The sequence below is a fragment of the Orycteropus afer genome, unplaced genomic scaffold (genome assembly GCF_000298275.1).
Source record: "Orycteropus afer afer isolate SDZICR_OR568_19922 unplaced genomic scaffold, OryAfe1.0 scaffold00510, whole genome shotgun sequence".
Lineage (NCBI taxonomy): Eukaryota > Metazoa > Chordata > Mammalia > Tubulidentata > Orycteropodidae > Orycteropus > Orycteropus afer.
Window position 1 is genome coordinate 1,219,198 of NW_006922097.1, and position 23,363 is coordinate 1,242,560.

General features: G+C 42.5%; 1 protein-coding gene across 1 annotated transcript in view; it reads left to right on the plus strand.

Annotated features, from left to right (window-relative positions):
• Positions 1-8,020: 8,020 nt before the first annotated feature.
• The window catches only part of YBX1 (Y-box binding protein 1), a 38,332-nt gene continuing 22,989 nt past the window's right edge, over positions 8,021-23,363 (plus strand). Inside the window, exons 1-2 of the mRNA XM_007955558.2 lie at positions 8,021-8,174; positions 8,866-8,929. Coding sequence (XP_007953749.1) covers positions 8,021-8,174; positions 8,866-8,929 — 218 coding nt within the window. The remainder of the gene's footprint in view (positions 8,175-8,865; positions 8,930-23,363) is intronic.

Genomic DNA, 23,363 nt, shown 5'->3' on the forward strand with positions numbered 1-23,363 from the left:
TTAGGCCCTGGAGCACTGTGCAATTTATGAAGTATAATTCCTTTGATACACTTTCCTTGCGGACCTGGGGTTAAACATCTGTCTGATCCCGCAGCAAGACACCAGAACAGGCTGTCCTAGAGGAGGGGTGTGGTCACGGGGGCGTATGGCAGGCAGCCATATCTAAGTGGACTCACCCTGTTCTCTCAGTATAGCTAAGTCCAAGGCCATAAAAAGGGATGTGACCTTTCATTTTTCTTTACCCCTTTGACCAAAACCTGCAACGAAGAAGTGTTGCTGTTTGTTCTGTAGCTCCAGAGACAGACATCAAGGTGTGGCTTTGGAGCCAAGTAGACCAGGAAATGTTATCACTTTCCAGTTTTGTGACCATCAACTCTTTGGACTCTAGTTATCTAGTTAGCTCCTTGCATAATTATACTGCACGGAGTTGTGAAGAGTAAATGATATGTGAGATAACATGCTTGGCCATACATGTCATTTTCTTTCTGCCTTGTGATACACCTCTTGTGTAATATACCTCTCAGTGTTGCTCTGGGCAACCAGAGGTCTGGCCTATGGCAAGAATCAGACCTCTCCTGCTCTTTTGGGAAAAGAGGACTAGGAACGTAGAGGAGAGCTGGGAGCATTGTCTCTCTTGGGCACTGTCCCCTTCCAGCTCCTCTGATCTGCTTATCTCTTTCTTCCCTCACTGACCTCCTCATCTCTGCCCTTGTAGGCCTCCCTTTGTCCTGGGTGATGTCTTGATAAAATCATCTGGATTCGCTCTCAGGTTGCTTCCCTACTAGCTGCTGTTCCATTTGATCAAGAGACCTTGGAAGTATCACAAATTCAGGACACAAGATTTTCTGTGTTTTAAGTTTTTATCTGTAAATAAAGTTTTTGTGTTTTTGTTTTTTCAGTTTGATTTTGTTTGTTTGTGTATTAGGTTTTTTTGTTGGTTTCTTTGGTATATTTGCTGTGTAAACATGGTTGTAGTGACAGCTTCCATGTTTGTATTCCTCTGTTCATCTGAACTGACTGGCTCTTCCCAGAGGCCAGCATGGACCAGACCAAGCCCTGGTATGTTTATCTGATGCTTCAGAATTATAAGCAGTGTTTACAGTTCCCTCTTAGGCCAAAGAAGGCAAAGCCTCAGGGCCTTATAGCAATATCTATTCTAAGGATGTTTCCAGTAGGATCAATATGGTTTGTTCAGGAGCCAGTGGGAAAAGATGTTCTAAAGGGGAGGCCATTTGGTAGAATGTGTCTTGCTCATGATGTGGTAAACAAAAACCAAACTCACTGCCATCAAGTCAATTCTGACTCATAGTGACCCCCGTTGGGTTTCTGAGGCAGTAAATCTTTACGGAATTAGATGCCCCATGTTTCTTCCACAGAGTGGCTGGTGAGTTTGAACCACTGACTTTCTGGTTATCAGCCAAATGCCTTATCCACTGTGCCACCAGAGTGCCTTCATGATGTGACAGGAAACATTTAGTCAAAAATCTCAGTTTGGATCTGGAGTCAGTTTTGAAAAGTTGAGGTCTTAAGAAATTGACTTACCCTTTTGGAGCCCTAGTTTCTTCATCTGTAAAATGAGGGTAATAATACCAGTTTACCTTCTCAAACCAGTTAGTGTCAAGTCAGCTTGGACTCATGATGATCCCTTGGTGTCAGAGGAGAACTGTAGGTTTTTAAAAACTGACTTCTAGAAGTAGATCACCAGGCATTTCTTGCAAAATGCCTTTGGGTAGATTCAAACTTTCAGCCTTTCCATTCATAGCCAATCACATTAATCATTTATAACACCCAGGGACTCCCAATTTACCTCATGGCATTGTTGGAAGGATCAAATAAGATAATGAATATGAAGGTACTTTGTAAACAGTAGCAGGTTAGTACTGAAAAGAAATACCCCAACATAAAAAGATGCCTCTGTGTATAATGTTCTCCCATTTTCCTGTCTCATAGCCAGGGATAGCTCATAAGTACTGGCAGTGGGATACTGCAACAGTATCAGCAGAATTGTATGGCAGCATAGAACCTGGTTAGAGTGCCATTTCAGTGTGTTGGGGGCCAGCAACCCTACAGTGTACATATTTGCAACTCACTGTAGAGCTCTGGGGGAACTCTGGTGGCTTAGTGCCTAAGGCATTTGACTGCTAACCAGAAGGCTGGCGGTTCAAACCCACCAGCCACTTCTCAGAGAAGGTTGGGCAGTCTCCTTCCGTAGTGATACTGCCTTGGAAACCCAAGGAGGGGTCGCTATGAATCCGACTTGATGGCAGTGAGTTTGTTGTTTTTGTTTGTTTGTTTATAGAGCTCTAGAAGAGCTCTGGTGGTGTGCCTAAAGCATTTGACTGCTAACCAGAAGGCTAGTGGCTCAAACCCACCAGTGACTCCTCAGAAAGAAAGTTGGGCAATCTACTTCCGTAGCGATACCGCCTCGGAAACTCAAAGAGGGATCACTATGAGTCCATCAACTTGATGGCAATGAGTTTGGTTTATAGTCCCTGGATGGCAAAACAGTTAAAACATTCAAACACAGAGGCACCTCAGAAGACAGGCTGGCAATCTGTTTCCAACAGGTCACAAACATTGAAAACCTTATCAAGTAGTTCTACTCTATACTTATGTATAGAACCTTGACCAGGAGGCTGTCGTTCAAACAGAACAAGGGGACACTACATGGTTTAAAATCAAGAAGGGAGTGTGTCAGGGTTGTATTCTTTCTCCACACTTATTCAATCTATATGCTGAGCAAATAATCCGAGAAGCTGGACTATATGAAGAAAAACGTGGTATCAGGATTGGAGGAAGAATCATTAACAACCTGAGATATGCAGACGATACAGCTTTGCTTGCTGAAAGTGAGGATGACTTAAGGCACCTACTGATGAAGGTTGAAGAATACAGTCTGCAGTATGGATTACATCTCAACATAAAGAAAACAAAAATCCTCACAACTGGACCAATGAGCAGCATCACAATCAATGGAGAGAAGATTGAGGTTGTCAAGGAATTCACATTGCTTGGTTCTACAATCGATGCCAACGGAAGCAGCAGTCAGGACATTAGACGACGTGTAGCATTGGGAAAGTCAACTGCGAAGGAACTGTTTCAAGTGCTGAGGAGCAAGGATATCTCCTTGAGGACTAAGGTGCGCCTGACACAAGCCATGATATTTCCAATCACCTTGTATGCATGTGAGAGCTGGACAATGAATAGGGAAGACCGAAGAAGAGTTGATGCTTTTGAGTTGTGGTGCTGGCGAAGAATGCTGAAAGTACCATGGACTGCTAAAAGAACTAACAGATCTGTCCTGGAGGAAGTGCAGCCAGAATGCTCCTTGGAAGCAAGAATGGCCAGACTTCGTCTCACCTATTTTGGTCATGTTGTAAGAAGGGACCATTCCCTGGAGAAGGATGTCATGCTTGGTAGGGTGGAGGGTCGACGAAAGAGGGGGAGGCCTTCAACGAGATGGATTGATACAGTGGCTGCGATGATGGGCTCGAGTATAGCAGGGATTGTGGGGCTGGTGCGGGATCGGGCAGTGTTTCGTTCTGCTGTGCATGGGGTTGCTATGAGTCGGAAACGACTCGACGGCACTTAACAACAACAACAACAACATACTTATGTAGTCACCATGAGTCAGAATCGACATCTTCTAACAGCAACATAGCAATGAAGATGAATGAATATCTGTGTTCCTGAGTTGACACTCTTGTGATGGGCTGTTCAGGTACACCTATCACCTGCATTCTATGCTAGCTGTCCCCTGTACACAGGAGCTGCAAAGATGAAAACAGTGTGGCCCATGCTTGTGATAGGAGATGGGCACAGTTTCAGTTCATATTGGTGAGGATTAGAATGTGAATCCTTACGATGGCAGAAAATTTGTTTTAGTTATAGCCATGATCTCAGTACTTGGAAGTGGTAAGTATCTGATACCTAGTAAACTGGTTTCCATAAAGTTGATTCTGTCTCTTAGTCACCCTGTAGAGCAGAGTTGAACTGGGCCATAGGATTTCCAATGCTATAATCTTTATGGAAGCAGACCATGACATCTTTCTCCCACAGAGAAGCTGGTGGATTTGAACTGCTGACCTTCCAGTTAGCAGCTGAGTGCTTAACCACTGTACCACCTGGGTTCCTTTGGTACCTAGCAGATACTCAATAAATATATTGGCATGAACAAGTAAATGGTAGCAATTCAAGATGCAATGGGAACAAAGTTGAGAGATGGTTTGAGTGGCTCTTAGGAGATTAAAGGAAGATGACTTCTGGTAAGAGGTGTCATTTGAGGTGACTATTGACAGCTTAGGAGCTCTGGTAGCATAGTGCTTAAGACATTGACTGCTAACCAGAAGGCTGGCGGTTCAAACCCACCAGCCCCTCCTTGAAAGGAAGGTTGGGCAATCTACTTCCATAGTGATACTGCTTCAGAAACCCAAGGAGGGGTAGTGGAGTCGGGTCCGACTCAACAGCACATAACAACATTGACAGCTTGGTTGTAACGAGCCATGAGATGAGGGTGGGGAAGGCTTTCCAAAAGAAGGCAACTATGTTCTCAGGCCAGAGTCTGCTAGAGATGGGGAACAAGGCAAGTTATTTTGTAAAGGTGATTCTTGGGATGAATCCCCTTGCCTGTCACGTCACTTGGAGCTAGGCACTGGGGTTTTCTGTACTGTAGTCACAACAGACAGCTGGGCAGTGTGGGTGAGCTCTCAAAATGGCAGGGGCACCAGCAGGGGAGCTCCTACTTCGGATCAGGAGATGAGTTTTCACAGGAATTATATATATGAATTGTGTGTATTGTACAGTGCTTCAGTAACATCTCTGCAGCAGTAGAGAGGTGGCTACAAGGAAACAAACTTTGTTAACTGCTGCTTTACACAATTTAAGAAGTTTAATGTGGAGAGCTGAGTAATTGGATGAGTAAAAGATGTACTGTCAAGTAACATTTTAAAAGACAAATGCTACAGAATTTGTATTTCATCTTCCTAAACCATCCCATCAAAGCAGTTCCAAAGGGAGATTGCTCACTTATTCTCAGAGGTGCTCCTTCGTGTCTTTGCAACTCCACCTTGGGAAAAAGTTTACAACCCTGTAAGATGTTTTCCAGCGTTCTCAGTGTTGGCAGAACTAACTGCCATTCGAGGAAAGATTGTCTTTTTAACAGTCAAGAGTCACCTGGACCTGGAACAGATGAGTAGCAGCTGTGGAATCCAACTACTTCTCTCCACCTACAGTGTTGCTGCAAGCCCCCTGTTCACCAGGATTACTGGTGCAGCTGCGCACATGACCCTCCTGCCAGTGCCTTCTCCAAATTTATTAAGGTATTTTGTGTCGGGCACTGTGCTAGGTGTTCAAGGAACTCACAGTCTGGCAGGAAAGACTTCATTAGAGCAATACAGTGTTAGTGTTAGGATGAGCCAAGTACAGGATGCTGAGAGGAATGCCTGACCCAAAACCTAAAGGATGAAAAATTAACCAGACGAAGGGGAAAAGGAAAAGTGATATAGGCAGCATAGTGCATGACAGCCCAAAGGAAATAATGGCTATGTGAAAGAATATTGGGGACTTAAGAGTTTAAAGGAGTTACACAGAGTGCTATAAACCACCTTAAGCAATGTGGATTATCCAAAGGGTAATGGTAGTAACTAGAAGATTTTAAGAAAAACTGTCATGATTAAGTTTGATGTTTTCAAAAGAACATTCTGGCAGTTGTGGTGGGGAATAGTAGAAGGAAGAGGTAGAGACACATTAGGAGCCCACAGAATAGCCTAAGCCAGGGGTCGGCTAACTATGGCTGGCAGCCCAGATTGCACTCTTATTTTACTGTGATTGTGAGCTGAAAATAAGAATTGTTTTCAATTTTTTAAGTAGTCAAAAGAATAGTTTGTGATATGTAAAAACTGTATGAAATTAAAGCATCAGAGTCCAAAATGAAGTTTTATTGGAACACAGCTGCACTTGTTTACACCTTGTCTATGACTGCTTTTAGGCTATAAAGGCAGAGCTCAGTAGTTGAGACAGAACCCTGAGGCCCACAAAGCTTAAAATATTTACTAAGAAATAGATGATGATGGCCTAGACTTGGAAGTAGTACTAGGAATGAAGAGACTCTGGGCTGCCATTGAGATTTTTTTAGGGCTGATTTGGGAGGCCTAGGGGAGGCTGGTGGCATAGTGCCTAAGGCATTTGACTGCTAACAGAAGGCTAGCAGGTTCTATGCATCAGTCACTCCCCAGTTTATTGCCTTGCAATCCAAAGAGGGGGGTTTGGGGTCACTATGAGTCTAAATGGACTGGATGGCAGTGAGTTTGGTTTGTTTTTTGAAATGAGGGTTAGGACTACTGCACTAGCATCCTGTTTTCCCTGTTTCAATTCTTGCCCCCTGTGCAACTTATTCTCTGCTCAGCAACCTTTTAAAAAAAACGAAGTCACTCTTTAAAAAATTCTAAAATTTCCTTTCTCATTATCACCCTTATGCTAAATTTCACATCCTCCTACCCCCACACACTGCTGTGGAGTCCATTCCAACTCATAGAGATCCCATAGGGCAGTAGAAATGCCCCACTTCAAGACTAAATCTTGAAACCAACTGCCTCATCTTTCTCCCTTGGAGTGACTCTTTAAGCCGTCAATAGCAGCCAAGAGCTTTAACCACTGCTCCACCAGGGCTCCTAACTTCTCATAAAAGAACCGTAATTTAATCCTGCCTACCTTTAGAACCCTATGTCTTCATCCTAGTCGTAAGAAATTACTGTATTTGGACGCCATCTCTTCTTGCCTCTGTACCTTTCTATAAACATTTCCGTGCCTGAAAAGGCTGCATTCCACCTTGCTTTTCCCACCTCCACTCCCAAAATGCTTTGTCCTTTCTTTCATAGCTCTGGAAATGGGTGTTTTAAATTTCTGTCTCCATCCCTAAACTGAATTCCACAAGGCAGAAACTAGCTTCCCCAGCAGATAGTAGACGCTTAATAAAGAACGAAAGCAGGTGGGCTTGAGCAGTATCAGGTCACACCTCTGCTTCCTCGTTTGTGAAATGTGAATAGCATTCCCTATTTCACACAGCTGTTGTAAGGATAAAATGGAAGAAAAATGCCTAGCTTGCACAATAAACGTTGAAATTAAATCAGATTTGTGGCCAATGCGAAATGACCTCAGTACTTAACAAGATACATTCCGTATATGCCTGGTAAAAATGGATCCTAAGGCTGATATACTTCCACCCCCTCCGCCTTAATATGCTGAGCCGGGGCGCTCTGAAGTCCCACGTTGTCCCTCCAAGGTGACTGCTTCGCCAGAAATGGACGTTCCTCTAATGCCTACCAGAAACCTTCGGCTGTGTTGCAAGTACATGGACATTACTTAAAGAGAAAAAAAAAAAGACTGCACTACCCTAGCGATAGTCTGCGGTCACCAGAACTCTTTTTGGAGCAAAAAGGGACGAAGGCCTTCTCTCCTGTAGGTGTTCAGGTGTCGTACCCCCTTCCAAGCTGCGGGTGATAGCGGGTAACCCCGGACCAGTAGTTTGGCCATGGATTTTCTTTGGCCAGGGCACAATCTTGGACGGGGGGCAGTTTATGCAAGACGCAGCCTCGTGAAAATCAAGTTCTCTCTGCCCGCTCTCTCGGGTACTCTATGGTTCTCGTGGTGACTGTACTCTAATTCTAGTTCCGGTCTCTATGGCGGCGGCGGAGGCAGGAACGGTTGTAGATCGACCGAATTAGCCGCTCGTGGGCCTATGAGAGTGGAAGAGAGATAAAGTACTGGCCAATAGAAGGCCGCAATTGGAGTCAGGTGGTGAGATTGATAACAATGCTGACCATTGAGCGTTGTACAGGGCGGGTCGTTCGCAGGGCTTATCCCGCCTGTCCCGCCATTCTCGCTAGTTCGATCGGTAGCGGGAGCGGAGAGCGGACCCCAGAGAGCCCTGAGCAGCCCCACCGCCGCCGCCGGCCTAGTTACCATCACACCCCGGGAGGAGCCGCAGCTGCCACAGCCGGCCCCAGTCACCATCACCGCAACCATGAGCAGCGAGGCCGAGACCCAGCAGCTGCCCGCCGCCCCTGCCCTCAGAGCTACCGACACCAAGCCCGGCACCATGGGCAGCAGCGCAGGGAGCGGCGGCCTGGGCGGCCTCACATCGGCGGCGTCTGCCGGCGGGGACAAGAAGGTCATCGGTGAGGGCCGGACGGGAACGAGGGTGGGGCCGTGGGGAAGTCTGGCAGCAAAACCGTTACCCGAAGCGGGGTGAGCGCGCGGTTACCCCTCCCCCAAGCCCCTCACCCCCGCACTCGGGGTAGCCGACCCGCGTGCCCGGTAGGCGCGCGCGGCGTTCCCGCGCCCCCAGTGGACCCTGAGTGCCATGGTCGCGCGCCCCTCAACCCTGCGCTGGCCACGCGCCGACGACCGCGTGTGTGGTTGGGTTCCTTCCCCATCCGCCCTCCTGAGCTCCGGGCAGAACGCCGTTGTTCCCGTCTCCCCCCACTCAGCTCCCTTCCGCGTGTACCCTGAGGGCGCGGCGCAGCGCGCCGCCTACGCAGGCCAGAGTGGGCCGGGGCGGCTTCCCCTTCCCTCACGTGCTCTCTGTCCTGCAGCCGCGCCCGCTCGGGCTTTTTGCGCGCACACCCATTTTGGGCCCGCTCCGCAGGCTTGTCCCTGCGGTGCCCCAAGGCTTCGATTTCACCCACGTGTACCGTTAAGCGGCGTTGTGCTGAACTAGCGCGGCCCAGGAAATGGACTTTGAAGAGAAAAGGCTGTCAGGTGGCCTTGCCCAGGCAGCTGGGAAGCATGTCAGGAACCGGATGCTGAAGCGTGCCTGTTTTTAAAAAGGCTGTCTGGTAATTCTGGGTTTTCTCTTTTGCCCCTCAGCAACGAAGGTTTTGGGAACAGTAAAATGGTTCAATGTAAGAAACGGATATGGTTTCATCAACAGGTGAGATGACCCTCAATGAAGCCTCCATCCTGTTTTCGCATGTTTTCTTCTTACTATGTAGGCTTTGCGTGGCTTGGGATGTTGTAAGCATGTTCTGAAGGGCGACTGTGGTACCACTGGTGTATTGTTTTGTTTTCTTTGATGACTGAAGGGATTAGTGGATCGGGAGATTTTTCTTTGTTTTGCAGATAAATTCTAATCTAAAGCTAATCTTAAAGGCTTCATTATGGCACAAAGTAATTTCAAAGCCAAGTTAAATAAATAAGCTATATACGTTAACAGTTAAAGCAAACTGAAGTAAGGTGAAGTGTATGAGATTTTTTGGTCATCTTTAAGGATACACTGCCTTTGTTTAACATTTCAATATGTAGTCTTTTGAATACTTCGCATAAAATTTGTATTAGATAATTTGATAATTGAAGGATTGCTTTTATTTGTTCATAGAGTGGCATATTTGGAAGAAAATGGTCTTTTTCTTCCTCAATTTTTCTCTTCCTGGTCCCAAAATTAATTAATTTTTATTAAAGCCCTGGGTTTAGCTTAGTGGAGTGGCGGTAGTCCGTGATCAATTAGAACATTGTTCTTGTATTTGAAGGTGAAGCTAAAGACTACTGTTAAGATTTCTTAAATTATTTGTAGCAATAATGATGAGAATGTGCAGTTAAACTCATAGTGCTCCCCAAGGATCTCCCTTGTGAGCCGGGCATCATTTTCAAGATGGCTGCCAAGGCTAGTAGTGCAGTTCCTTGGGTGTACAGCACACGATGTATGTTTAGAAATTTTAGCTTTCCAGGTTTGATACTTGAAGCCAGCTCAGCATTTTCTTTTTTACAGCTTTATTTCAAAAGCTGTTAAACAGCTGAATGTTTAAAAGAAAACGTAAGTTTAAGAAGTAATACAGAATGTAAAATGGACAATGAATGTACTGCAGGAAACCAAATGGGTAAAATCAAACAGGAAGACAGACAAAATTGGTGAAAAACCATTTATATGATCAGCCATAAATCAAAGAAATACTCAAAGCAAAAGGGATTATAAGCATTTTGGTGGCTCTCCACGTTTTCAGTTGTGGGGAAATATTTTTATTTCTTCCAAAATCTTGAGAAATTTTCCATTTGTTCTTACATTGTCTGCCTTCCCAACAGGCTGAAAATGCAATTTTCTTATTAATTTTTTGGTATCAGTTAATACTGAGCAAGAAAGAGAATTTCTTCATCCCTACATATGGTTGGCCATTTTTTTACCTGGTCTCTGAATTTGTTAGTGTTTCGGTATTTCTGTCTTAACTTAATTCTCCTTACTGGCCTGTTAAACCACTGGCCTTTGAATGCAAATTTCTGAAATCCTCCTTAAGAGTTTCAACCCTTTTCCCAGTGTAATGATACAGGCTACTACTGGCATGTTAGAAGTGACTTTAATTTGCACATTTTTCTGTGATTAGATTGTAGTTTTTACGTGCTTTTAAAATTGTAGCATGTGCATTTTGTTGTACTACAGTTTGCTAAATGGACATAAGTATTTTAAGCATTAAGTATCTTAAGTAAACAATTTATATCCAACGTAAAAGTTAACTGAATGTTATGAATATTTATTCTACAAGATACTATTTTTGAGTATCTCTGTTGGGCTAGTAATCAATGCAATTTGTCACCCTCCAGGGCAAGTTAAATTAAGTTGGCTTTTGATTTGACCTGTCTTAAGTTATATTTGACCTGTCTTAAATTATGAATACAGGCATTGTTGTTGTTGTTGTTGTTATGTGCATAATACAGGCATACTTTACTTAATTGCACTTCATAGATACTAGTAGCTTTTTTTTTTTTTTTTTTCTTTTTTAACCAAATTGAAGATTTGTGGCAACCCTGCATAGAGTAAGTCTATTGGTACCTTTTTTTCCTAGACTTTGGTAATGGTACGAGAGCATAGTATCGTCAGTAGATAAGCTTATATAGTGAGCCTTTCATTAAGGCAATATTGTTAATTAGGAGCTCTGGAGATGTAGTGCTTAAGGCATTTGGCTGCTAACCAAAAGGTCAGGGGTTTGAACCTACCAGCCATTCCATAGAAGAAAGATAGGGCATTTTGCTTCTGTCAAGATTTACACCCTTGGAAACCCAGTGTGAGTTGCTGAGTCCGAATTGGCTCGATGGCAGTCAGTTTGGTTTTATTGCACACTTAATAGACAATGGTATAACATAAACAACTTTTATATGCAGTGGGAAACAAAAAAAAATTGATGTGATTCACTGGATTTAGAGTGGTCTGGAATTGAACCTTCAGTATTCTCCAAGGTATGCCTGTATAGAATTGCACATCATAAAATTAAAAGGTTGAAACCAGAGCCCCAGCCAGCAATTATCCCAGATACTGCAGCATCTATCTGTCATGTACACACACACATACACATATATCAGGCGAGCCAGGCCAGTCTAATATTCATCCCATTATATGAACTACATACTGACCTAGGGCTTTGAACCAGTTCAGTCCAGTTTGATTGATCTCCTGCAGGGAATTTCTTTACAACACAGATACACTGAGTCAGAATTCTCAGCAGGGGGTTGATCCAGAGTGAACCTAAAAGTCTTGTATTCAACCAACTGGTAGCTTCCAAACTATTTTAAGACATCCATATCTACTTTGTATGACTCTTGAATGTTAATTGTTCGCTTAAAATGTCATAGTCTATGTCCATTTAACAAACTGCAGCAAAGCAGAAGGCAAATGCTACAATTTTATATGCATTAAAAACTACAGTCTAGCCACAGAAGTGGTTGACATTAGTCACCTCTGGTGTGCACACCAGCAATAGCCTATCAGTATGTTTTGTTGAGTCTTAGTAGCCTAATGCTCATTAAATTGGATAATGAAAAAGGAAGACGGAACAATTGATGGATTTGAACTATGGTGTTGGCAAAGAACTGTCATGGATTTGCTAGAAAAATGAGAAAATCAGTCTTAGAAGAATTAAAGCCAGAATGTTTATTAGAAATGGAAATGACAAGACTTACTTTACTTTGGACACCTTACTTTAAAATGACACCCTATTTAGTAAAATATAGGGCCAAAAGAACAATTGATGGAATTGACATAATAGCTGCATCAGTGTACTCGAACATATCAAGGATCATGCCAATGGTCCAGGACTGGGCCAACTTTTCTGTTGTACCATAACCATGAATCAGAGCTGATTAACAGTGGCTAACATAATGATGAATTATTACAGCTTTATTAGAATTATTTGTTCAAAAGGTGAAACATTTTCCCCTGATGATTTTGTTGCATAAATGGTGTTAAATAAGAAAGGTATTTTGTCGTTAGTTGGTGTCAATTCAGGTCTGATGCATGGTAACCTTACGCATAACAGTTAAAAGTTGCCCTGTTCCATCTTCATGATTACTGTATGTTTGAGTCCATTGTTGAAGATACTGTGTCAAACCATTCCATTGATGGTTTCTTCATTTCCATTGGTCCTCTTCTTTATCAAACATGCCCTTGTACAATCCTTAAGTCTAAACATTCTGGTTGTATTTCTTCAAAGACTGCTTTGTTGGTCCTCTAGCACTCATCAGAATATTCTGTATTCTTTGCCAGCACCACAATTTGAGTGCAACAGTTCTTCTGTCTTCTTTTTTCATTATCCAGCTTTCACATGCATATGAAGCAATTAAGAAGACCATACATTGGGTCATCAAAACCACCTCTTTGCTTTAAAGTTTTAAAGTCTCTTGTAAGCAGATTTGCCCAATGCAGTACATCATGTGATTTGATTGTTGCCTCCACAGGTGTTGATTGTTGATCCAACTAGAATGAAATCCTTGACAACTTCAATTTCTTCTTCATATACCATGATGCTTATTGTTCCCAGTTGTGAGGGGTTTTGGCTTTCTTTGTGTTAAAGTGTAATCCATATTAGAGGCTTTAATCTTTGACTATCATGCTTTAGGTCCTCTTCATTTTCAGCAGGCAGGGTTTTGTCATCTGCATATTGCCGGTTGCTAATGAGCCATCTTCCAATCTTGATGCTGCATTCTTCATACAGTCCAGCTTCTGGGATTGTTTGTTCCACATACAGAGTGAATAAGTTAAGTGAAAAGGTACTACAACAACTTTGCCGTACACCTTATTCCAATTTTGAACCAGCAGTATCCCATTGTTCTCTACAAGCACTTTCCCTTTGAACCATGTAAAGTTTCCACATGAGCACAATAAAGTGTTGTGGAATTCCCATTCTTTATAGGATTATCCATACTTTGTTATATCCACATAGTTGAATGCCTTCACTTAAGCAATAAAATACAAGTTAATGTCTTTCTGGTATTTTCTGCTTTTGGCCAAGATCCACCTGACATCAGCAGTCTTGTCGTTCATTCCACATCTTCTGAATCCAACTTGAACTTAATGGCAGTTCCCTGTTGTAATACTATAGTCATTTTTTATTTACCTTAAAAAAAATTTTGCTAGGCTGTACACTAATAGTACTGCTTGGTCATTTCTGCCTTCTGTTTTGATTGCTTTTCTTTGTAAAGGGCACAGATATGGCCAGTTGGTTGGCCAGGTATCTAGCTTCTAAATTTGACATAGACGAGAAATGCTTCCGGCATTGCGAGGCTTGATAAAGCATCTCAATTGGTGGTCCCTCAGTTCCTGGAGGCTTGTTTTTCATCAATGCCTTCAGTGCAGTTTGAAATTCTTTAGTACCAGTGATTCTTGTTAATATGCTACCTTCTAAAATGGTTGAACATCAACTGAGTCTTTTTGGTACGGTGACTCTATGTTCCATCCATTTTCTTGTGATGCTTCCTGCATTGTTCTCCCCCACCCCCCATAAAATTGTTTAGTAATGCAACTTGAGGCTTAAATTTCTTCTTCATTTCTTTCAGCTTGAAAAATACCAATTGTGTTCTTCCCTTTCAGTTTTCTAACTCCAGGTACTTGCACGTTTCATTTTAGTACTGTATCTTGTCTTCTCAGTCTACCCTTTGGAAATCTCCTGTTCAGCTCTTTTACTTCATCATTTCTTCCATTCGCTTTAGCTACTCTGCACTTCAGAGCAAGTTTGAGAGTCTCTCCTGACATCCGTTTTGGTCTTTTCCTTTTCTGTGTTGCTAGTGCTGTGCCAGAAGATGAGCCCCCTAGGTTTGGAAGGCACTCAAAATACAACTAAGGAAGAGCTGCCTCCTCAAATTAGAATCAACCTTAATGATGTGGATGAAGTAGCACCTCCAGGCTATCAGTAATCGGAACATGGAATGTACAAAGTATGAATGGAGGAAAATTGGAAATCGTCAAAAATGAAATGGGACACATTAATGTTTCAGCAGGCAGGGTTTTGTCCTAGGCATAAGTGAGCTGGAATGGGCTGGTACCGGCCATTTTGAATCTGACGATCATGTGGTCTACTGTTGTGGGCACGGAAGACTGAAGAACCAAAAAAGAGTGTTTCAGGGTCTATTCTGAAGTACAAAGCTGTCAGTGATAGGTTAATAGCCATACGCCTAAAAGGAAAACCAGTTAATATGATCATTATTCAAATTTACACACCAGCCACTGATGCCAAAGATGAAGAAATTAATGCTTTCTACAGACTACTGCATTCTGAAATTGGTCAAACATACAAGGAAGATGCATTGATAATTACTGGTGACTGGAATGCAAAAGTAGGAGAAAAAGAACAACCAGTAGCTGGGAAATTTGGCTTAGGTGATAGAAACAAAGCCGGAGATCACATGATAGAATTCTGCAAGATCAACAACTTATTCATCGGAAATAATTTTTTCCAACAACACAAACGACGACTATATACGTCGGCATCACCAGATGGACTGCAGAGAGATCAAATTGCCTACATATGTGGAAAGAGACAATGGAAATGTTTAATGTCATTGGTCAAGACAAGACCAGGGGCCACCTGCGGAACAGATCATCGATTGCTCATATGCAAATTTGCAGTATTGCTAAAGAAAAGTGAAACATACTCACACTGGTCAAAGTATAACCCTGAAGGTATCCTGCCTGAGTTAACACCAAGAATAGATTTGACACACTGAACACTAATGACTGAAGACCTAGTTGTGAGAAGACATCAATGATGTAATAAAAAAAGAATGTGCAAGGTCATTTAAAAAACATGAAAGAAGGAAAGGGGCAGAACTTTTAAAGAGGCAAAATCTTTAGCTTGTAGTGAGGGGAGAAAAGGGGAAGTGGAGACAAAAGGTTTACAGGACACTGAGCATTGGTGATGGGAAATTTGGGAATGGGTAAGGGTGATGGTTGAACAGGATGATGAACACAGTTAACTTCACAACTCTACACATGAAGAGTGTTGCCATGCCAAATGTTTTGTTACATGTATATATATATATAACATAATAAAATTTAAAAAAAATAATTTAAAAATTGGTTTTAAGTTTTTAGACTATATAATCTAGGAGTTCTGACAAATGTATTGAGTTACTCCTTTGTTTTTCCGTGAAAGAGAACTGGATTATATGCCCAGAGGACTTTTTTGCCCTTCTCTCCCAAAATTTATTTTATTTTATTATGAAAAAGCTTCATCTAAAACTACTGAAGAAAAGTATTGGTAGAAGGAAGGCACAGGGGTTCAGAGGTTGAGCTTGCCACTTAAATCTATAAGGATTTTTGTATTTTGCTTTCAGCTATTGAGAATTCAGCTATGTTCATCAAACTCATTAAAGGTAGTCACAAATAAGTAACCATTTTCAGTGGGACATGCCTCATTTGTAGTGGCCTGAATAATGCTAGTTAATATAGAATATGTCTCTTCTCTACAGTAATAGAAAAGTTGAAATTATTCTAAGTTTTGAGGTGAACAAGGAATCAGGGAAATCAAAATGAGCAGAGGTCACATTAGTAACCTACTAGCTAAATCTCCCCAGATTGTTTTGTTTCGTGTCTGATGTCTTAAGTTTAATTCTAACATTTAAACGTCAGGAAATAGAAATGAGCAGATTATCATCTTTTTAAATCTGAACTTCAGCGTTGGGAATGTACTTTTTTGTAAATCAAATTCAGCTGGTCATAAGTAGTATCATTACCTTTAGATAGAGCAGATGTTATTTTACTTACCACAGTGTGTCAGGCTTGGTTTTCTCCTAGCCAACCTCTCTCTCTCCTTGCCTAGTCTTTATACATTCATTTCAGTTTATTATCCATGATCTGGGAAGTTGTATAATAAATCTCTCTTTACAATACTACTGGGTAATGGCTGTCAGGTTTAGGCTCCCTTTGGGAGTGGGGGAAACAGGGAATCTGTATTTAAGCTAAGCTCTGGTGGTGTAGCACCAAAAGCATTTGACTGCTAAACAGAAAGCTGGTGGTTCAAATCCACCAGCCACTCCCCGGAAGGAAGATCGGGCAATCTACTTCTATAGGGATACACCGCCTCTGAAACCCAAGGAGGGGTCACTGAGTCAGAATCAGCTCCACGGCAGTGAGTTTTTTGATGTGTATATCAGTGAATGACTTTCTTCACACAATGATGGTTAATAGATGTAGCTGATGTTTATCAAGTACTTATAAATACTTGTGTACACTGCAGGTTAGGATTGATTTATGTGCTTGTTCATGAGCCACTGATCTTAAATGGCCAGAAGTTGTTCATGTTCACCAAGTCACTGTTACATGACTTGGAACTGTTACTACTATGTAGTGGCTCTCTTGTCTTCTCCCAAAGCCAAAGACTTGATCTTAGAATTTTATAGGACTGGGGCTGCAATGGGAGCTCTGGTGGCGTAATGCCTAAGGCATCTGACCACTCACCAGAAGATTGGCAGTTCAAACCCACCAGCCACTCCTCGGAAGGAAGATTGGGCGATCTACTTACGTAGAGATAACCACCCTGGAAACCCAAGGAGGAGGGGTCGCTATGAGTAGCAGTCAACTTGACAGCAGTGAGTTTGGTTTTTTTTTTTTTGGTTTGAGGCTGCAGTTGCTGAGTTTTCTGCCTTCTAATTCCTTACAAAGGACTATAATCCAGCCCACCTAATGCAGAATGGTAGAAAATGTGAGAAAGTATAACCATCTCTTGTGGTGGTTAATACAGAAAATAAAAGCATAAATAGGGGTCTGTGATCTTACAACATCTGCTGGACATAGAAATTGTCCTGGTTTCTAGGTGCTTGCTTTGTGGATCACAGAGAAACTAAATCCTGGTATTTGATTTTATAGCTAACGGATTATAAATTTGTACAGTTACACAGATGATGTGATACAGTGGCATGGTTTCATAATCTGGAACAAGATAATAGGATGAACTATATCCTTTGCCATTGAGTGGATTCCAAATTACAGTGATTCTATAGGACAGAGTAGAACTACCCCATAAGGTTTCCAAGACTGTAAATCCTTACAGAAACAGACTGCTACATTTTGCTCTTGAGGTGCAGCTGAGCGCATAACCACTATACCTTCAGGACGCCTAGATGATGGGATAAGAGCATTTAGTCATCGGTAGAAAAGCTTACATAGTGAACCTTTCATTAAGGCAATACTGTAAATTAGGAGCTCTGGTGCTGTAGTGGTTAAGGCATTTGGCTGCTAACCAAAAGGTTAGCCATTCGAACCCACCAGCTGCTCTGCAGAAGAAAGTTGAGGCAGTCTGCTTCCATATAGATTTACAGCCTTGGGAACCCAATGAAGGGGTTTCTGTGATTGGAATCAACTTGGTGGCAGTGAGTTTGGTTTGGTAGATTGGCTACAAATTCTGCTTTATGAAATTGCAGAATATATTTTATGTGTATATAGCTAGAGTTGTTTTAGGGGTGGGAGGGAGGGCAGTCAAACATGGTACACCTGCCACCTGAATAGTCCCTGAATTTGGATGGATTGGGCTATGAAAAGCAAGCTGGAACTTACACGTAGGTGGTGGTGGTTTGTTTTGTTTTTAAGAGATACACACTTTATTTGCCAGTTTTACAGATAAAACGTCCATACTAAAACCAAACCAAACTCACTGCCGTCAAGTTGGTCCAGACTCATAGAGATGCCTCCTTGGGTTTCCCAGGCAGTATCTCTGTGGAAGTAAGTAGATTGCCCAATCTTCCTTCTGAGGAGAATGTCCATAGGTTTTCATTTTTTGTTTTAGCTGAAAAATCCTTTCTTGAAATAGTAAAAGAAAGCCCAACGTGCAAAACAAAATCAAGCAACCTAGCCTGGGGGAGGGGAAGTGTTGAGGGAGAAAGGCCACTTAGTAAATCCCCTGTGTACAATGACCAGGACCCCTGAAGACAGTCTCTGTCAGGGCTAGAGATTGAACCTTTAGTATTGGCAAGACTTGTTCAGCTGGGGTCCCTCTCCAGGGCCACCTGACTGTCCCTCATCAAGGTGGGAGCAAATAAAGTTGTTGGGACTTTATATCACACTCCATGAACATTCTGTTGACACTGGCCATATCTGGGGAATAGCATAGTGCCTAAGGCACTTGACTGCTAACCAGAAGGCTGGAGGTTCGAACCCACCAGCCACTCCTCAGAAGGAAGGTTGGGCAGTCTACTTCAGTAGTGATACTGCCTCGGAAACCCAAGGAGGAGGGGTCGCTATGAGTCGAGGCCGACTCAACAGCACACAGCAACAACATACCTGAGGAAAGCTGGTTCCTGGGTCTAAACCCTAATCTCCATCTCCCTCTGGATGGACTCTGAGAACACAGGGGAGCTGCCCAGCTTCTCTGGAAGCCCAAGAGGCACAAAATCTATACCTTGTTACCCTACAGAGACCCAGCATTTGTTTCCGTGCCTTAGAACCCAATACTAGCATGTCAGCATTCTATACCCTGGGTTCAGGACATCAGGCTACAGGAGATGAAGTGGGAGCTGGAAGGCAAGAAATATCAGCAACCAGGGTTTTCTGAGCAGCAACAGAACAGTGAAGGAGAAAGTGAGGGACTTGCCCAGGTCTGCCTAGCTGGGCAGAGAGAGGGGTGCTCCAAATCTCAGACCTGCTGCCTTGGCAGCCAGCCACTCAGGCCAGCCATCCCACTTCAGGAAACTGAAATCCAAAGAGAAGGAGGTGAGTGTGCCTGCTTCTCAGCTGGTGCATGGCTAGGCCTGGATTGGAACCCAAATTTCTTGAATTCTGCTCCAGTGCATTTTCCTCACATGATTCCGAGAGTTGGACTCAGGCAGGGTCAGACAACTCGAAATGAGGACCAGGGTCTCTGTTGCCACGTGCCTCTGAGTCAGACCTGACTCATAGTGACCCCTCCTTGGGTTTCCAAGGCAGTATCACTGTGGAAGTAGATTGCCCAACCTTCCTTCCCAGGAGTGGCTGGTGGGTTTGAACCACCAGCCTTCTGGTTAGCAGTCAAGTACCTTAGGCATTATGCTACCAGAACTTCTATCTTGAGTCCTGATTTGGCTCCTTAACCAACTGGGTGACCTGGGGTGAGAAGAGCCCCCTTTCTGGTCCCAGTTTCCTCACCCACTTCTTGGGACTATGTCTAGGGACCTTGTGAGGACTAGCACCCACCCCAGCACCTGACCTCCACTCCTGGTGTGTAAAACCACCGTTACCGTCTAAGTACTTTGCCCCCAGCCATCTCCCAGGCAGCGTGGGAACTCGCCGTGACCCAACCAGGCAGAATCCCCCATCCCACATCATGCACTGATACCATACGTGTGCTCTCTGTCTTGGCCTGACACACAGATCCAAAATGCCGCATGTAGGGAGACCCCACCCATGTGCATCCATACAGTTAGAAGCACCTACCTCACTCACACACTCCCATAAGCCCAGGCCACCTACCTCCATTCGTGCATACTCGGGCTCCTGTACTCTGCACCCCTGGCCCAGTTCCCCAGATAGTTTTTAAGGCTGAGCTGAGCATTTAAAGTTAGGCAATCTGTAATTAAGTCTTTGAATTTGTTAGAAAGTTTCTTGGGGAGTGGTAGGTCAATTTTTTTATCCTTTTTTTTTTTTAAATCATGCACAATAGCCCTTTTCATATCCCAGTTCCTAGCCCTGGCATGATGGGCTCTAGAGTGGACACTCAAAGCAGTGTGAGTTTTTCCCCTAGTACATATTTTTTGCATTGTGTGTGGTAGTTGTATATGGGTAACTAAATATTTGCCATTTTAACAGCTTTCATGTACAATTCAGTGACATGAACTTAATTCATCATGTTCGGTCATCACCATTAACCAAGATTTTCCCATCATCCTCAACAAGTTTAGTGAGCTCTGGTAGCATAGTGCCTAAGGTACTTGACTGCTCACCAGAAGGCTGGCGGTTCAAACCAGCCACTCCTCGGAAGGAAAGTTGGGCAATCTATTTCAGTAGTGATACTGCCTTGGCAACCCAAGGAGGGGGTCGCTATGAGTCTGGTCCAACTTGACGGCATATAACAAGTAATGTGCCTTCCTTTTCCCCCTCAGTACCTCCCACCTCGCCCTGGTAATAAACTTTGATATTTGTTCATGTCCGTATTCGATATGTCTTAAAAGTACAGCCATACAATACTTGCCCTTTTGTGACTGACTGAATTCATTCAGCATAATGTTTTCGAGGTTATTCACATAGTGTGTATCAGGACTTCTTTTCTCTATATGGCTGAGTAAATTCCGTTGTATGTATATACCATATTTTGTTTATCCATTCATTTGTTGATGGACATGTAGGTGCTTTCCACCTTTTTGCTACTATGAATAGTGCTACAATGAATATGGATATACAAATATTGTGTTCCTGCTTTCACTTATTTTACGTACATGCCTAGGAGTAGAATTGCTGAATCGTGGTAATTCTGGAGTCCCTGAACAGCCTAAATGGTTAAGCACAAACATTGTTCAGACAATGCCCAGAGGCTCCCTGGGAGTGAGGCCTGGTAATCTGCTTTTGAAATGTCACAGCCTTGAAAACATTACAGAGTTCTATATTGCACACATGGGGTCCTTGTGAGTCAATCAACTCTGTGACAACTAATAACAATAATTCTGCTTAACTATTTGAAGAACCACAAGACTTTTCCTCCCAGCAATGGATGAAGGTTCCAATTTCTAGTACTGTCTTTTGCTATCTGTCCTTAGGGTTAAACAAGCAGGTATATTATATGACATGTTGTTATTGTCTGTAGGGTCAACAAGTTGATTCCAACTTATGGTAACGCTTGTATTTTACAGAATAGAACTGCTCCGTAGGATTTTCTTGGCTATAATATTTATGCAGGCAGAATAGAGGGCTTTTTCTGCCATGCTTCTACCAAGTTGGTTTGAACAGCCAACTTTTTACCAAATAATCAAGCACTTAACCCTTTGTGCCACCTAGAGACTCCAGTTTATGATACACCAAAAAAATCATGATACAGTGGCAGTTAATTCCCTTTCCTGCTGCAATGCTGAAATGAAAATTAATTTCACCTGTTTTTACTTTTCAATATGGCTTTCTTCATAAGTATTAGATATTCAGTGGTCAAAAACCCACCACAATTATGACTTGGCTAAGAAAACATCCTTTTCTGTATTTTTTTGTTTGAGTTGTTTCTGTAAGTGAATACCAATTTCAGTCAGATTATATTTGTACATTCCAACTAGTTTTAAAATCCATATCCTGGGTAGACTTAGTGTTGAAGGTTGGAACTAGCTATATATTTGTACCTTCGTTGTGCTATGGTGAGGACTTTGAAGAGGCTGAGCTTCCGTTTTCTATACATGGCAGCACGATTCCTTCCTTCCTTTTATCTTTCTCCTAACTTAAGATGGTATCCCGATTTTTTTGTTTCAGCCTTGTGCTATGTAAATATTTTTTTTTTTGGAAGTCAGTGCTGTGTCCATATTTAAATACAGTTCTAAATAGGAGACCTGGTGGCAGAGTGGTTAAGCGGTTGGCTGTTAACCAAAAGGTTGGCAGTTTGAACCTACCTATCATCTCCATGGGAGAAAGACCTGGCTGTTTCTGTAAGGATTACAACTAAGAAAACCCTATGGGGGCATTTCTGCTGTCACATGGGGTCACTGTAAGTCAGAAACAGTCAACAGCACTCAACAACAACATACACTTTTAAATAGGTAACAGAAACAGGTATATTTTTTGTTTAAAAATTTCAGTAAATATATTGCACTTGTTAGCAACAAAAGTTGGAGTAGAAGAATAGAGTGGAAAGAATGCACTTGACTGCAAGGAGCATGGGAGAAGGGTTGACTTGTGATGTGTACGATGATACTGTTGAAATACTCTAAGCCTGTGTTATCTGACAGGATAATAATTAGCCACATGTGCCTGTTGAGCACTTGGAGTGTGGCTCGTACTACTGAGAGAACAGAACTTTTCGTTTTAAAGCAGTTTTTAATTTAAGGTAATTCAGTAGTTGTTTCATGTCCTCTAAACATAAAATACACATCGTGTTTTAAAGACAGCATAAATATAAAATCAATTTTTTATATTATACATGATGAAATGATAATATTTTGGGTTAAATGTACTATTAAAGTTAATTTCACCTATTTTTATTTTTAATATGGCTACCAGAAAACAAATTTACGTATTTTGCTTACAGATTTCTGTTAGATCTGGTGGTTCAGTGGTTAAGCACTCTGCTGCTAGCTGAAAGGTTGGCAGTTCAGATTTGCCCAACAGCTCTGTGGGAGAAATACCTTACAATCTGATTTCCTAAAGATAAAACCAAAACCGGTGCCTTTGTGTTGATTCTGACTCATAGCAGCCCTATAAGATGAGTAGAACTGCCCCACATGGTTTCCAAGGCCATAACCGTCTTTCTCTTGTGGAAAGGCTGGTGGGGTTAGCCTGCTGACCTTCTGGTCAGCAGCAGAATGTTTTAACCACTGTGCCACCAAAGCACAAACTACTTAACTCTTAATTCACCCAAATCATCAGATAAAATTGTTATTCTTGGAAGATGTGCTACATTTATCTCAAGGCTTTCTGCACCTAGCATACTACCATATACTGTAGGGTATACACATAATCCAGTCTCAGAAGATTTTTATGGGAATAGATAAAGTGATACAGACACAGGAAATACTTTTCTAACTTTCAGTGTGTATGTGTGTGTGTGTATACACATATGTATGTACATAGGTGTAAATGGGTGCATAAAACCTTATGGGGCAGTTCATCTTTGTCACATGGGGTCACTCTGAGTTACAAATCGACTCAGCATCACCCAACAACAGACTATTTCTGTTGGACAGCAGTGTCTTAAAGTGGCAAAAACCTTGCATGTACAAGAGAGTTTAGCTCATCCTTGGGGATGAGGAAAGTCTGCTGTGCTAGGGCCTCTTTCAGACCTTGCCTGCTGTGTCTCTCTGCTAGTGTCCTTTCTGGTTACAATAAATTGTGACTTTAAGTAATGGGTAACGTTGTTATTGTTATATGCCGTCGAGTCAGACCCGACTCATAGCGACCCCTCCTTGGGTTTCCGAGGCAGTATCACTACGGAAGTAGATTGCCCCATCTTCCT